Below are 17,151 nucleotides of genomic sequence, written 5' to 3'. Positions count from 1 at the left end.
TCCCGTTCTCCTGTCTGTTTCTCCAAACTCCATCTACTGTAGGTAATACACCGACTATGGAGAAGTAACTCATTAAACCCCACTTCAAAACATCCAAACTATCCCTTTAAAAACACTGGAAACCACTGAAAGGATGCTTCACTCTTCCACATTTCATCAGAATTGTAGATTATCGACAGACGTGACGACATTAACTACCAAGTTGTGATAAAATAGATTAATCTCTCTAAATGTTCTCCTTACCTTCTGCCTTTTTCCCGTCCTTGATCTTGGACAGGTCACCCTGGTAGGTCTGGCCACACTCAGAGGTGACCCCATACAGTCCTGCTCCGGGGTTACGCAGAGCAGCCAGAGTCTGAGCCGGCTCGCCGCTGTCCACCGCCTGGTTCACGGCCTGGATGGACTGCGAGACTGCGGATACAAACGCAAAATATTCTGCTCTTCACACAGTCCGAACATCAGGGACAAATTAATAAAAATAGGCTTAGTAAAATGAATTGAGAGTCTTACACTGTAAGGCCTCCTGAGTGTCCTGGTTTGCCTTCAGAACGGCGTCCTGGATCTCATCCAGCCACAGCACAGCAGACGGGTCCTGGGTCTCCTGAGAGGACACCAGAAAATATGTTTAGAAACTAACAGCGAGCATCTCTCCTTTAATCCATCAAGGTTGTATTGGAAACTGAAAGTATGTGACTCTGCCCGTCTTTATTTTCTCCTCTAAATGCTAGAACCTCAAACCAAAGTTCATGCAAAATCATAAAAGACACACTAAGAGCTACTACAGCCAGAATACAACTCCAGATGTCATCCCAACATCTGTATAAGACCTGAATAAAACTATAAAATATCATCCTTTCTCAGGTGAAAAGGTAGAAGATGCCTGCGGGTTGCGTATGGTTGTTGTCAGCAGTGACAACGTACTAATATATATTAATAAAATACAACATATCAGACTTTGTTATGGATAGAAGAATAAAGTTATTTCCATTTCTATCATTGTCTCTGGTGTTTTCACACAACCAACATTTATCAAGATGAAGACAGGTGTTACTTTCTCTGCTGCTGGCTAAAATAGAAATGTATTTTATCTTTTTAATTTGATCTATTTATTTCGATCATGTCACAAATTAAAAAAAAATTAAAAAATAACAAATTAAATGAACAGTAAACATATAGTAAAATCATAATATACAAATTTTCATTAACAGTATAAACAACGTAAATAAATATTATATGTCCAAAATGGACCAGGACCACTCAAACAATCATCCCAATATTTATAATAACAACTCACAAACAACGACCCCAGTACTACTGTGCACAACCCAACTATCCACCCACCGTCAACCAGACATAACTTAAACCACTACCTCACATTCACCCAAAACAACCCTTCCTCATCCCATTTTTTAATAGCTAAATATTCAACATGAGCAGCACATCAGAGAGCTCAGATAACTGGTTCATTAGCCGCCTTTCTGTACTTATAATATAGAGAATGAAACAGCCATCCTGGCATGCAGACTCATTTTAATTCTATTTTATAAAATCAACAGGAACAGGTTTCACTAATTCTCCCTGCCGGTTCTTATATAAAAACGTACTTAAAAACTTCTATGACTTTGTCAGGAGTGGAACAATGAAGTCCTGGACTTTATCGTTTAAAGTGTGTTAACTCAGCTGTGGTTAAATGTGTGTCTACTGTTTCATCACGGCCGCGCCCAGTGTTCACATTACAACATCTCTACAGTTGTATTATATTATTCTGGTCTGTGTTCCTGCTACAGCGGGTGTTGATGTCTCCGTCTCTCTGATGGATTTCTACATTTGTGATTGAGAAATCCTTGCTCTTTGACTATTTCTTATTTAACCAGGAAGTCCCCTGGGATAGAAATCTCTTTTCTGAGGGAGACCTGGCCGAGACGGCACACCAGTTACCGTTTAAATAGAAATAAAATACAACAAACAAGAAATATGATCTGCAAAAACACAATGAAGTAGGGCTGTGCTCAACCAAGGAAATTCACTCATGCAATTTTGTCGACTAATCGATTAGTTGATTTAATCAAAAGATCTGTGAAACTGAGTTTCTCCACAAAGAATCACACAAAAGCACCACTTCGAATCTGGTGTTTACCAGAGATGTTTTATGTCACTTGATTCCATTTGCTCAGCATACAGACTAAACTAAGACCTCAATACTGAAGTCAACACTGTATTATTATGAACTGTAGTTCTACCAAACTGCATCCAGATGGAGCACTCAGTCTCTGTATAACACGAGGCAGCGGTTTGCTGCTGCTCTCTAGAGCTGGAGGTAAAACAGGCGGCTCATTTGGTTTCGGCCTCCCCCTCCGTGTGTCCCGCCCCTTCATGTTGTGCTTCAGGGCGGACTAGAGGAGGTGTGTGTTAGCATGTGTGTGTGTGTGTGAAAGAGGTGGGCGGGTACGACTGATACCCGATCTTGGAGGAAGATTTGAAAGAGGAGGGGCGCTGGCTGCTAACATCTGCAGCAGCATGCAGAAGGACGCAAATGAGCTCTGTCTTTATAGTAAACTGTGCCTGGGCGAGCCCTGATTAGTGTTTGTATGGGTGCAGTTGGAGATGTAATTGTTATTTACGTGTGTGTGTGAGTCTCTGCATGGCGGGAGACAGGGTGTGGTGCCAGAGAGGGCGGGGGACAGGAGGAGGAGGAGGACGAGGAGGAGGAAGAGGAGGACTTGGGCGTAGCTTCATCACACGTTATGAGCACATCATGGAAATAGAGGAAGTGAAAGCTGAGGGGGTTGGGTAGAATTCATCTTTCTAAACTTTTCTTCTTAGGGAACCATGAGCTCATTCATGTGTCTCTACAGGCACATCGACGTGGGAAGCTTGTAAACACACACATCCAGAACAAAGAACACGACTAGAAACTTCCCAGCTGTGATTGTTGCAGCTCACAAAGTGAGGCGATAAGCATCTGAAGAGGCCGACTTCACTGTAGTAGACTATATTGGGCTTGTTAGTCAGAGTCTGGGCAGGACTTCCTGCTGTTAATCTAGGCACAGCCCTCAGCCCACAGTCTGTGTCTCTGACTAACTGTTCTAATACTGCAGAGTTAATGAGGCGACACCAAGAAGCCAGCCACAGAGTGAACCGCAGGCTACCCTGTCCTCACGTCACCTGGAAACACACTAATGTGGGTCTTTCTCCAGCTCCATCTACGTGTGTGATGACTAACATCATCCCACATGAATACAGTCAGGCTCGTTGGATTCACCAGAAACCCTCACAGGTACTGCATTCAGCATAAAACAATATGCTCCAATCATAACATGGCAAACTGCAGCCCAACAGGCAACAACAGCTGTCAGTGTGTCAGTGTGCTGACTTGACTATGACTTGCCCCAAACTGCATGTGATTATCATAAAGTGGGCATGTCTGTAAAGGGGAGACTCGTGGGTACCCATAGAACCCATTTACATTCACTGATCTGGAGGTCAGAGGTCATAGTTTGGAGCGTTATTTAGCCTCCTTTGCGACAAGCTAGTATGACATGGTTGGTACCAATGGATTCCTTAGGTTTTATAGTTTCATAGGATATCTATACGCTCACTCTAGGTCTCAGGACTGCACTATTTACTTCTGCTTTTACTTTTACTTGCGTGATTTCCCCCTTGTATATACTGTATACTAGGGCTGTCAAAGTTAATGCGATAACGCGTTAACGTAAATTAGTTTTAACACCACTAATTTCTTTAACGTTTAAGTGAAGTGTATTAAAGTGAAGATACTGGTATCATATGAAACTAAACAACATAATGAATCCATTGGTACCAACCATGTCATACTAGCTTGTCGGGCAGGAGGTTAAATAACGCTACAAACTTGCGATAAATTTTGGCAAAGAAAAACTGGCATGGTCATTTTCAAAGGGGTCCCTTGACCTCTGACCTCCAGATCAGTGAATGTAAATGGGTTCTATGGGTACCCACGAGTCTCCCCTTTACAGACATGCCCACTTTATGATAATCACATGCAGTTTGGGGCAAGTCATAGTCAAGTCAGCACACTGACACACTGACAGCTGTTGTTGCCTGTTGGGCTGCAGTTTGCCATGTTATGATTGGAGCATATTGTTTTATGCTAAATGCAGTACCTGTGAGGGTTTCTGGACAAAGCAGCATATTTGGCCAATCCCATGTTGATAAGAGTATTAAATCTCCCTTTAAGGTACATTTTGAACAGATAAGAAATGTGGGATTAAATATTTGAATCGACTGACAGCCCTAACATGAGCATATTTTATGAACATTGCTGAAGAAACCTGAGACCAAATATATTCATTGCCACTGACTGATTTGCTAGAATTGATAATTAACAAATAAAGAACCTTGAACCTCTCTCCGCTGGGGAATATCTCGTCGGCGCTGACCCTTTGAAAGCCAACAGGAAGCTCACGCTATTAACTACTTCCTCTGTCTTCAGCTAATCGCCTCCAACAGCCACATGCACCAATCAACAACCAGAGGCTGGAGTGTGTGTGTGTGTGTGTGTGTGTGTGTGTGTGTGTGTGTGTGTCTGGCCCATTTTAATATAGTGGTCAGCTTTCTGCCCTTTTATGGAAGCAAACGACTGAGGCCCGGCTTGTTATTTCCTATGCCTGTGAAATCAGCAGGAAAATACTTTGCTTTTTTTCCCTCTCCTGTTTTTTCGCTTGTAATTTTTTTTTTTTTTCTGGGTCCCGTTATAAAAGTGTGACGAGTTCCCACATGATGAATTGGAGGGTTTGACTGGTGGCTGTTGACATTTGAAACAGTGTGGGCAGTGGCCAAGTATTTAGGAGTCTAAGCTTGATAAGATGCTGCGTTTATCTGTGTTTACTCAGGATAAAAACAGACTCCGTACTAAAATGGACACACTGAGAATTACTCTATTTACAGAGTTTGTTCTTAAGACATCGAGGAGAGCGAACATTTAACTCTCTGAGTCGAGGGATTTCACCTCCTCTGCACCTTTGTGCTCCGTCGTAAAACCAAACCCAGCTCCTCTGCTTCTCCTACGACAAACCCAAACATGGTTGACTTCCTGTGACCTCACATGCAAATGTGCGGCACAGACACACATTCATCGGCTCGCCTCACTTCAAGTAAAGAAGATAACACAGTCAAATGAGTCAGAGAGAGCAGAGGAAAGACTGTTCGATGTGTCTGGACGCAGACCAGGTCTCTGGAACCAAAGAGTGGTAATGAAAACAGAAGAAAACCTCAGAGAGCTGAAGAGACAGAGGGAGTAAAGAGGCAGACAGACGTACGACAGGAAGTGAGCGGGGGAAAGATGATCACACCATGACATCAGCAGTCTGGTTGTGTCATGTGGGGCTCAGAGGCCTGAGTCACATGGAGCCATCTGCAACCACGATGGGTCGGGGATCCCATTGAATTACAACCTCACATCACAATAACACATCTGTGCAGCATTTTAACACATAAACTACTGTCTATCTGCGACTTGTACATTTTGAGAAGCATCTAGCCATTCATTCAGCCACCAACACCAGACAGCTGCTCAGGTCAGAATAAACAGAATATCCATAGAATATATATAGAATATGATTGTAATCAGCATCATGACATCAAAAAATACTTTTTCAGTATCAATATATATAAAATTATAGCAAATGTTTAACTTGGAAGTAAAAAGCTGCCAGTCCTCCTACTTGATAGTGATCATGTTGTGTGTCCCCAAGTAGGAGTATCGGCATAGGAGTGTTTCCGAGCACCAGAGTCCCTTTAGAAAACCCCTAATTTTACTGCATTGCTCTGATACCTTGCTGAATTTTGGAGGCAGGAGCAGAAGAGCAGAAATCGGAGCTCTCATCCAGCAGCTTACTGCCTGAACTAAACCAAATATTGAACCTCTAACAGCTGCACATTTTTGGTGCCTGACATCTTGTTTAAAGTTAATGTGAGAAACTTTTTTTTATGAAACAGTCTCAGTTTAATCCTGATGCCTCTACATGACCTACATCAGTAAACAAGACCATCAGAGAGAAGTTAAGCTGTTTCTATATAGTTATTGTTAATGCTCGTCATCGTCAGATTCTGCATGAAACCAGAGGAAGTCATGCAGGTTCACCAGAAACCGCAGACAGACCCAGACCCGGCTTCACTGCAGCCTTCCGGTGTCGCCCCATTGTATGCAACCAGACTGGTGACAAAATTCGCTCCTAGTCATTGTGTATGGGAGGCGACTGATTCGCCGCACAAAGCATGCTGGGATACCTGCAATGCAGACCATCATCAACCTGCAGCAACGGCTACAAACAGCTATGTGCAACCAGGAAATGCTAAAAGGAGACTAATGATCGTAGTTGATAATCTATCCATGTAAATAAATAGTTTTTTGTTGTAGGTTCAGAGCAGAAACGATGAACTGCAATTCATCCAGAATCCACTTCTTGAACAGCTTTTTTCCCCTCATTCGTTAATGTCATAATCATCCATCTGACAGAAAACGGTTTGTACTGATGCTTTTTCGTAAATAAAACACCCTTGTGTGGAGCTAGTAGAAAAGGGGACGAGGGGGGATTGTTGGATGGACAAGCAACCGGTGGTGCAGGGAAGACAAGCTTATGCAAATTGGTCACATACAGTATAATGGGGCTGCACTGTTGGAGCTCCGGAGGGAGGTGGAGAGCAGCAGCAGCCGCCACCATGCAGCTGGAGGCTTTATTTCTGGGCCCACTGGAGAGAAGGGAGGCACGGGAGAACCAGAACCAGGACTGAGCGGGGCAGACTGTCAGAGACCCTGCTGCAGTAAAATGACTCTGGGGACTCTGGTGCTCGGAAACACTACCACTTTTGTCCACAGGAGCCAGCAAAATCAACACAAAAACATCCTCATAGTAGCTTTAACTTGGAATAAAAAAGGTGCCAATACTCCTACTAGGGGACACACAGACATTATCAATTCAAGGTAATTAATTACTATTCCTAATGTGAAATACTGATTGTATTCAGCTGCATTGCCCTGATACTTTGCTGGACTCTGTGCAGTATTTAGGAAGTCGGAGCAGAAATCTGAGCTCCCATCCAGCAGCTTACTGCCTGAACTAAACCAAATATTGAACCTCTAACAGCTGCACATTTTTTGGCAACTCACATCGAGTTGGAAACGGGCCTCTTTTCACCCGTACAATAACTGGATTCATTAGAATCCTTAAAATACACCTATAAGTATGATATACCCAGTCTTACTGTTTACAGCCCTGACAGCGTTCAACTGTATGAGCTGCAGTAAAAAGCGTTTCTAAAGTCGGTAACTGTAGCCAGGCGGTGTTTGCATGAAGTGTTTGCATATGTTTGCTCACCTGAATACTAGACAAACACATGAAAAAGCAAATCACAAAGGGAGGGACCGGGGCACCGGTCGACACGCTATCCAGAGTAAACTTCACCCGAACCTCATACTCATCTAGAGGTTAGAACCTGGACATCTATTTTATAATTCCACCTCCCTACAGCAGAAAGACTGGTGTACAGCAGTACGTTGTGTTTGTGTCTTACGTGAGCCTTCTCTCTGCGGGCCTCCAGCAGTTTATCGTGGTAGTGCTGAGCCACCGACGGGTCCACATCTGTCATCTTGGCTGAGGGGTTCTGCAGCATGGACAGGGTCTTGGTGGGATCGCCTTCGTCCAGGGCCTCGTTGATCAGCCCGATGGCGGCGATACCTGCACACATACACAAACAGACGTTCAGAATATAGACCAACTAAAACTCTGTGAGTCTACGATCACGATATAATATGAGAGGATGAGCTGGAAGATGACGTCTGTAATATCTGACGATTAACTATTTAACTTAAATAAAGCAGCGTTACTCATTTTGTTGCCAACAAATGACTTAGATTCTATTTTTAAACATGTGACTCGTTATCTATTTGAATAAATGTGTGATTTGGAGTCATTGTGAAGTTTCACAGAGGAGTTTGACACCTTTGGGTGTAACTGGTGTGTCTCTTACGTTCATGCTCCTCCTGCACGGTCAGGTTGACTTGGTCGATGCAGGCCTGAATGTCGTTCCAGGTGAGATAGTCGGAGCCTTCCTCTCTGGCTGCTGCCTTCAGACGCATCAGTTCATCCATGTACCTGAGGAGCACACAGGTATCAACAGCCTGTCTCAGTCCCGTCAAGAAACAAACAAAAACCTCAAGACATCGCTAACACCCTTTTTACACCAAAATTAACACGTAGTATATGCAGTTTTTTTTTTAAACGGAGCAGAAAACCCCCGCTAAAAATAGGTGATAGACTTCTTTCCCTTTGCCAGTAAATGAGAGGCCTTTCTGGGTTTTTTGGGGTGTGTCACGTTCGACGTCACAAATGTGCGGTAAAACAGTTAACAGCGAAAACGTTATGGTGATTACTTATTTTTTATACTTTTATATACTTAATAAAACTAATTATAATAATAATAATAATAACTAATAAAGATGGTTTAGTTGAGTTTTATTTTGTTTCTGTCGAGTTTGAATGAAGTGTGTTTCGATAATCAGCGAGGTAAAATTACTGTTTCTGTCAAAGGAGTCTGGTGGCTTTGAGGAGCGCATATTAATTGTATGTTTTGTACATAAATAAATTATAATAATTGTCCAAATCCCTGTTAATTTTATTTATTATATATTCACTTCAACTTGCGTCACATAGCATCGTGTCGGAACAGGGCTGAAAATTAGGTGTCCGGTTGACAAAGTTGTCATGTTTCCATCACTACCGATCGGGGCTGGAGGCGATAAATACTCGTGACTACTGCGGAGTCATTTGTCTTGGGAATGACTGTCGATTGCAACCTTTACCACTGAAGACAAAAGCCAGATGTCCAGTGGGAAAGGGGCTTAAGACGATGTGTTACTGACTCCTGATGTGTCTGTGTGCGCTCACCTCTGTGCGTATTCATCCTCCACATTACTGAGTCCAGTGACAGAGCTGGCCAGTTGTTTCCAGAGGGCGTCTCGGTTGCCGACGTCCATCGCCTCGTTCATCAGCACCACCGACGACAGCATCTCCACGGCAACCAGCAGCTCAGGGTGGGACAGCGAGCCCTGCGGAACACGGGACACGATATTTACCTCATACGTCAAACTGCCACTGAAGACTACCAGAGGCAAACAACATGCTGATGGTGTCTCTTTTTATGTGTAGCTCCACAGTTAAATCAGAGGAAACATGAACAGGAACATCAGAAACTCTGAAGCAACTGTGAAGGTGATCTCGTCCTGTATTTTACCCTCAAAAGCCAAATGATCACATGTTTTGTTTTTTTAACCAAGAATGATGCGGAGGTGTGGTTTCTACGTATACTACTGTGCTTCTGTGTATTTCACTGTGTGTGAGCGTGTTTCTTCGTTGGTTACCTCGGGGCTTTGCTGCTGCAGGCTGACCAGCTCTCTCTGGTAGAGGTCTGCAGCGCTGGGGTAAACTTCAGGCAGCTGAGCGTCGGGGTTCATCAGCTCTTCCACCGTCTTCTCCGGCACGCCCGCCCTGATGGCGGCGTTAATGCGTTCCACGGCCTTCAACACTACACACACAGACGCGGGGTTAATTATGAGAACAGATACAGATGTAGAAAGAGGGAAGAAGACAGTTTTTGTTAGAATTAGGGCTGTCAAAGTTAAGGCCACTAATTCCTTTAATGCATTAATGCAAATTGGAATATTTAGGTTGCAAAGGGCTCATTTTTGAAGAGAGAGTGAAGATACTGACATCATATGAAACTAGAAACCCTGATGAATCCATTGGTAGAGAGAAGGAGGTTAAATAATGCTCCAAACTAACGCTAAATATAGGCGAGGAAAAACTGGCATGGCCATTTTCAAAGGGGTCCCTTGACCTCTGACCTCCAGATCAGTGAATGTAAATGGGTTCTATGGGTACCCACAAGTCTCCCCTTTACAGACATGCCCACTTTATCATAATAACATGCAGTTCGGGGTAAGTCATAGTCAAGTCAGCACACTGACAGCTGTTGTTGCCTGTTGGGCTGCAGTTTTGCCATGTTATGATTTGAGCATATTGTTTTATAGTAAATGCAGTACCTGTGAGGGTTTCTGGATCAATATCTGTCATTGTTTTGTGTTGGTAATTGATTTCCAATAATAAATATAAACATACATTTGCATAAAGCAGCATATTTGTCCACTCCCATGTTGATAAGAGGATTAAATACTTGACAAATCTCCCTTTAAGGTACATTTTGAACAGATAAAAATGTGCAATTAAATATGGACAATCATGCAATTAAATATCTTAATCGATTGACAGCCCTAGTTAGAATGTATGTTATGTGCATACTCTTTATGTAGGCTTCTGCAATCTCATTGGACACGACCACGCCGCACTGCAGCTCATCCTTAGTCAGAGCTTCTCCTGGAGACGTCTGAAGGAAGAAATCCAGATGAGTTTACACTGAGGAGACACTTTGTTGACATAAATGTGCCGCTTTGTTTTGCACGCTGATCCCCCTACTGTACCTGGTCTTTATTCTCTCGGTCACCCTGCAGCTGTTTGAGGTACCAGGCTTTGTTCTGGGCCTGCATGTTCTGGACGCCCATGGCTTTAAGGGCCTCGTATAACTTATTCTCATCGCCGCTCAGCAACGACTGTTCGGCTGCACTCAAGGCGTTGCTCACTGCAGGAGAAAAAGGGTTGACATTTCACTGCTGCACCATGGGAACCGAGACAAATTAACGCATACATGTGTTCATGTGACTTACCGTTGACCTTGTTGACGTTGCCCTGGATTTCAGCCTGGGTGAGAAGCTCATCGTAGATATCTCTCTCTGCGTCCACATTCTCCATTTGCTGTCGGAGCAGAGCGAGTAAAATATAACAGCATTACATGTTAGCTTCACTTATCATCACATCCCTCCGGCACGACACCAGAGTAAAATATATCTCTTTCCAGAAGGTACTTTTGGTCATTTATTTGCTTTGCCTATTGGCAAAACAAATGTTTTACATTCTAATAAATAAATCCTACATTTATCTTTCACTGCAAGAAATTGCTGTTAAGTCTGTGGAGGATAGAGGATGGAGTGAGGCCAGTCCATCATCCAGCCACCGCTCTTTATGGTTTCATTTCTGTTGCCCCAGCGGTTTGTGTGGCCTCAGCATTTCACTCTGTCTGATGCCAAATGTTCTTCTGCTTCAGGCTGTATGTTCTATTATTTTCTAATCAAAGCGTGGACGATGACTCGCCCCATTTTTAACTATATGGCCATTTTATGGTCTCTCAAGGATAATGTGCCCCCCCCCCCCCCCCCCCCCCCCCGAGGCAACCATTCGTCTCGCTTAAGTTCACAACTTCGTACCCGTTTGCGTGAGCTGGCCACCTTCTCTCCCTTAGCCTGGTACAGCGTGTCGTGGTACTGGCGAGCGCCGCTGGCGTCCAGGTTGACCAGCATGGCGTTGGGGTTCTGCATAGCGGCCACCGTGCCCTCCGGTGCACCGTGGTCGATGGCCTCGTTGATGGCGATCACGGCGGCGTGTACTGAGGAGGGAAGAGGAGGAGGTGGTGAGGAGGAGCTGGCTGCATGCGGATTTTTATCTGTATGTTTTATCTTATATATTGATGTTAAGTTTCAATCAATAAATATTATCCTCTTGTCGTACTGATACTTGAACCATAGAAGCAGAAAAGGAGGAGAACGGACATTGAACAGTTTTCCGTGGCAATTTGACCATTGTTTGGGCCGTAAAGAGAGGTATCGATCTTCTCATGTAATCCTTGGTAAGAAAGCAAAGTGTATTTCCAAATCTGTCTAACTTTTCCTTTAAATATCATATATCAATATTTTATCTTGTGATTAGATTATTATAGAATTCGCAGCAAAAGTCAGCACCAACATACACTCAGTTGGATGCATTTGTTAGTGATTTTCATGATGAATAAAATTGCTTTTAAAACGTAGAAAGAAGTGGAGAAAAAAGGTGAATTATAATCCCTAAATCAATGCAACTTCAAACTCTATAGACGAAGTAGAAGTGAAGCCATTATCTTGGCAATTTGGGGAAAATCAATGTTGTGTTGCACAAAGACAAAAACAACTAAAGCTGTAATCTTGTCTTGTCATTGACGTAAAAAATATATGAATAAAGCTTTGATTGATTCAGAGAGGAACAATAACTGATCATAACTAGAACTGTGTAAGAAAAAAATATGAATTTATGCTTTAAAAACTGAGCCAAAAGGGTTTCTGATCCAAATAATGTCTGATTTACGATGAGCCTCAGAGGACTAACTAAATAACTAACTAACTAACTAACTAAGTAGGACATCAACTAAACTATATAATGTACATCTATCAGATCCCGCCCTCTCCCTTCTCACATGCAGCTTCATCCACCGACAGCTCATTGGCCAGGATCCCTCCAATCTTGCTGAAGGCGGGCATCTGGATCCCGTACTTCTCCAGCTCGCTCTTCATGTTGTTGATCTCCTCCTCTGTGGGAGAGAAGACACAGAGCAGAAGGAGCAGGTCAGTGGCTGGTTTAGAGAGGGAGGTGAGACACTGTGGACACAGACTGGTCCTGACTCATGTGTGAGAATCAGGGTTCTGGCTCTGGGACAAGAAGCCGAGCGGGAACTCAACTGACAGGAAAAAGCTCTCACTATTACTAATGACTTTCACATTTCCAGCAGCTCCTCCACACTGTGGCCTGCTGAGGAAAACAAACCCTCTGTGCTCCTCCTCTTCCTCTCTCGGTGCTGCTTTCAGGGTGCAGAAACATTTTAAACTTCATGTTAACTTTGGCAACATGGCGACATCTGTAACGCTCTGGATTTAAGAGGACATAATCGGGTTAACAGGGAAACAACGAGGAAAACAGATGCACAAGACTTCGTGTTCATGCTTACCAGTGAAATCTACTTTTCCATACAGATCCTGGATCTGAGGGGCCAGGCCGAGCTTGAACAGATACAGGCTGTAGAAGAGGACGGAGAAACAATAAATAAAGACACACGACAGGATATACAGTAGCAGAGGTGAAAGGTCACACGAGAACAGGAGCAAAACAAATACGCGCAAAGCCATTTCATGCTTGAGTACAACTTCAGTAAAACATGATTACCACAATAAAAAGAGGGGAGTAAGAGGCGTTCAATGACCAGGCAAACCAAGCAAATATCAGAATTCAACCCTGTCGTTTTAGGACAAAGAAACAGATGTTTCAACACTCGTGTCACTTTGTGAAGCTGCAGATATTAAGGGATAATTATTGAGGTAAACCAATAGATAATGTGCTGCTTACAGAGGAGTAAAAACACTCTCAGATTCAAAAAATAAGAGACAACTAGAGACCATCTTGTGAAGGGATCACACCAGCCGCGACGCCAAATGGCACCAGGGGTGTAAAGTGGCCCCTTCCTCACTTCCTACCCCCCCCCCCCACGTCCGGCGCCCTTGGTCAGACCACACCTCTCTTCAGACTTGACCTTTATTTTGATCTCAACTACACACCCCGTAAAGTTACGTGACTGCGTCTCACATGGTTGTGACAAAATCCGTCCACAGACAGTCTGACATATTAACGCCTGGCAGAGAACTCTAAACCACTTCTGTGGTTCTTCCCGCCAGAACCACATTGTGACTTATGACACACAGACTCACAAGGTGGAAACAATACCAGCCACACGCCGTCACGGATGGTAAGGTGTTGAAAGAGTATATGTTATATGGAAGAGAAGAGAAGAGGAAGAAGAAGAAGAAGAACAAGAAGAAGAGGAGGAGGAGGAGGAGGAGGAGGAGGAAGAGGAAGAGGAAGAGGAAGCAGAAAAAGAAGAAGAAGAAGAAGAAGGAAGAGGATGAAGAAAAGGAGAAGAAGAAGAAGAAGAAGAGAAAGAAGAGGAGGAAGAAGACGAAGACAAAGCAGAAGAAGAGGAGGAGGAGGAAGAAGAAGAAAAGCAGGAAGAGGAGGAGGAAGAAAAGGAGGAAGAAGAAGAAGAGGACGAGGAAGGGGAAGAAGAGCAGGAAGAGGAGGAGGAAGAAAAGGAGGAAGAAGAAGAAGAAGAGAAAGAAGAGGAGGAAGAAGACGAAGACAAAGCAGAAGAAGAGGAGGAGGAGGAGGAAGAAGAAGAAAAGCAGGAAGAGGAGGAGGAAGAAAAGGAGAAAGAAGAAGAAGAGGAGGACGAGGAAGGGGAAGAAGAGCAGGAAGAGGAGGAGGAAGAAGAAAAAGAGGAAGAAGAAGATAATGAGGAACAAGAAGAAGAAGAGGAGGAGGAGGAGGAAGAGGAAGAAGAAGATAAAAAGCAGGAAGAGGAGGAGGAAGAAAAGGAGAAGAAGGAGAAGAGGAAGAAGAGGAAGAAGACGAAGATAAAGCAGAAGAAGAGGAGGAGGGAGAAGAAGAAAAGCAGGAAGAGGAGGAGGAAGAAAAGGAGGAGGAAGAAGAAGAAGAAGAAGACAAAGCAGAAGAAGAATAGGAGGAGGAGGAGGAGGAAGAGGAAGAAGAAGGAAGAAGAGGAGGAGGAAGAAAAGCTGGAAGAGGAGGAGGAGGAAGAAGAATGGGAAGATGAGGGAGAAGACAAGGAAGAGGAGGAAGAAGATGAAGAAGGAGGAGGAGAAGGAGGAGGAGGAATAGAGCTCCAGTCTGGTTCTTGATAGACTCAATCAGAGCTTTATGTGTCGACCTGAATCCATTAAATTGGGTGAAATGTGTTTTTTCTTGATCCTCCGTCATCACCTCCTCTGAGCTCTGAGCTGCTACTCAGCCGTCAACATCAACTACTAGCTGTAGTTCTGTTATTAGAGAATAAACTGTATCATCACCAATTGGACCAACTATGTTGATGGTTTCCTGTGGTCTTTTAATATAAAGACAGTTAATGAGCGTGCTTCTGTGGCATCTGGGTGGTGCAACACCACGCCTCTCCTCTGCTCTGCTGTGCATCCATTCTACCTGAGGAGGAATGCTCTATTAAAACAAACCGCTCCACAGCCTCTTGTGAACCACTGAATGCCTTTCTGCTGAAAAACTGCACCGTTCACCTCATAAAAACGTCACGGGCCTGAAACATGCTCAGACCACAGATGTGAGCGGACCGCAGCGAATATACACAGCGTGTCAACTTGTTGGAGCGCTCACAGCACCGTCCAGTGAAAGAGGAACTCATAGGATCTCCTACGACAAACATTTAAAACACAACAGCTGTTTGTTGTTTCTGTGGTTTTCTGATGTTCAAACTTCACGGACAGACAGAGACAGAGAGACAGAGTTAGAGTACCTGAGTGCGTGTATACAGTAGATGCAGCGCGGCATGTTCTTTCTGTCGTATATGTCTGTGGTTTCAGGGTAGAAGATCTGAAACACAGATGGGGAACAGTGAGTGAATCAGCAGGTCGACGGGAGCATGCCAGCGTGTCGCAGCATGTGTGCAGCAATGATTCAGGGTAGTGGCTCTAATGAAGGATTACACAACGTACATGTGCATTCACACGCCCCTGGCTTTGTCTGAAATGGAAAAAGACTTCTATTTTCTGTTGAAGCTGCCAATCGCTGATATTTTGGGCTATTTTCAATTTTTTTGTCCATGCCAACACGATGACAAGTATTCAGAGTTTCCACAGAGTTAACAGGGTGGAAAACTCTGAGAAGAAAACACTTTTACTATAATAGGCAACTGTTTACTTCTTTTAGACTGAGTCGTCATTTAAAGGAGCATTTCAACATATAAACTACTGACATTTCAATCAACTTGTGCTGACTGGAAAACTTGTTTCGAGGTAATCCATCGCTACGAACAGTGACTACGTTTACATGCACACTAATATTCTACTATTATCTCAAATATGACAATATTATGAATTTGATACGGGTCATGTAAACCGTAGGGCTGTCGTTCGATTAAAGTATTCAATCGCTATTAATCGCATGATTGTCCATAGTTAATCACAATTAATCGCTCATTTTTCATCTGTTCAAAATGTACGTTAAAAGGGAGACTTGACTATGACTTGCCCCAAAACTGCATGTGATTATCATAAAGTGGGCATGTCTGTAAAGGGGAGACTCGTGGGTACCCATAGAACCCATTTACATTCACACATCTGGAGGTCAGATGTCAAGGGACCCCTTTGAAAATGGCCTAACAATTTTTCCTCGCCAAAATTTAGCACAAGTTTGGAGCGTTATTTAACCTCCTTCATGACGAGCTATTATGACCTGGTTGGTACCGATGGATTCTTTAGGTTTTCTAGTTTCATATGATACCAGTATCTTCACTCTAGCTTTAAGACTAAGCCTGTAATCTAAAAACCAAAGGTTGCGTTACTGTGTTAAAGAAATTAGTGACACTAAAACAAATTTGCTTTAACGTGTTATTATCACATTAACTTTGACAGCCTGAGAATAAATACAAAACCACAAGGATCAATATTTCTTAACAGAATCTTTGTTGAAGGTTTTACTGACTGATCCAGGAGGAATCCCTGATGCCTGATATTTAATACAATAAAGTTTATCTCTGACTATCGTTTCAATAGTAGGTGTATTTGCATGTGAGAGACGGTGTTGGATGAATGCTCACCTTTGGCAGTCCCTTCTCTGACATGGCGTTGAGCCACTGGATGACGTTGTCTGTGTGTCTGAAATGGAGACCGGTGGCCTGAAAGAGAGAAACCAAACGTCAGGACACAACGAACATGTTGCTCAGCTCCAACTCAGAGACTCAGAGACTCCAGCCTCATTCACACTGACAACAAGAGCTATAAACTGAGGTCCCATTCATCCAACAGCTCCAACAAGGCAGAGAAACACACACTGAGTGTCACACACTGGACTTTAAAGATGTCAGTAAAGACTACATGGAGGTTTGTAGAACAACAAATATCTCACGGTTAAGTCTCAGACCACAATGATGGAGATTGACCTGTTGTTCTTTACACGACTCCATAAAAGACAGAGAAGTGTTTTGTGGCCAAACGACACCACAGCTAAGTCACTCTTTGGTTTCAGAACACTTTGGTATGATGTATGAACTCTTTGGAGGATTTGATCGAAACTTCCTGCTTTTACAAAAGCTATGAAAATGAAGGCTCTGTTTATGGTGAACTATCCCTTTGCGAAGGTCGTAAAGGGACAGTTCACCCCAAAATCCAAATACATATTGTTC

At 43.4% G+C, this 17,151-nt stretch overlaps 1 protein-coding gene across 1 annotated transcript in view; it reads right to left on the bottom strand.

The window, feature by feature from the left end:
* Window positions 1-17,151, bottom strand: part of iqgap1 (IQ motif containing GTPase activating protein 1) — a 61,151-nt gene that overhangs the window by 14,149 nt on the left and 29,851 nt on the right. The window contains exons 4-17 of the mRNA XM_037753161.1: window positions 16,567-16,644; window positions 15,265-15,341; window positions 12,901-12,968; window positions 12,373-12,486; window positions 11,354-11,532; window positions 10,757-10,844; window positions 10,514-10,671; window positions 10,335-10,419; window positions 9,398-9,561; window positions 8,925-9,085; window positions 8,008-8,132; window positions 7,552-7,715; window positions 511-601; window positions 244-411 (exon numbers count right to left, since the gene is read on the bottom strand). Coding sequence (XP_037609089.1) covers window positions 244-411; window positions 511-601; window positions 7,552-7,715; window positions 8,008-8,132; window positions 8,925-9,085; window positions 9,398-9,561; window positions 10,335-10,419; window positions 10,514-10,671; window positions 10,757-10,844; window positions 11,354-11,532; window positions 12,373-12,486; window positions 12,901-12,968; window positions 15,265-15,341; window positions 16,567-16,644 — 1,720 coding nt within the window. The remainder of the gene's footprint in view (window positions 1-243; window positions 412-510; window positions 602-7,551; window positions 7,716-8,007; window positions 8,133-8,924; window positions 9,086-9,397; window positions 9,562-10,334; window positions 10,420-10,513; window positions 10,672-10,756; window positions 10,845-11,353; window positions 11,533-12,372; window positions 12,487-12,900; window positions 12,969-15,264; window positions 15,342-16,566; window positions 16,645-17,151) is intronic.

Source organism: Sebastes umbrosus, chromosome 2 (genome assembly GCF_015220745.1).
Source record: "Sebastes umbrosus isolate fSebUmb1 chromosome 2, fSebUmb1.pri, whole genome shotgun sequence".
NCBI lineage: Eukaryota > Metazoa > Chordata > Actinopteri > Perciformes > Sebastidae > Sebastes > Sebastes umbrosus.
The sequence above is the reverse complement of the archived record's forward strand: the minus strand, read 5'-3'. Positions and strand labels throughout refer to the sequence as shown.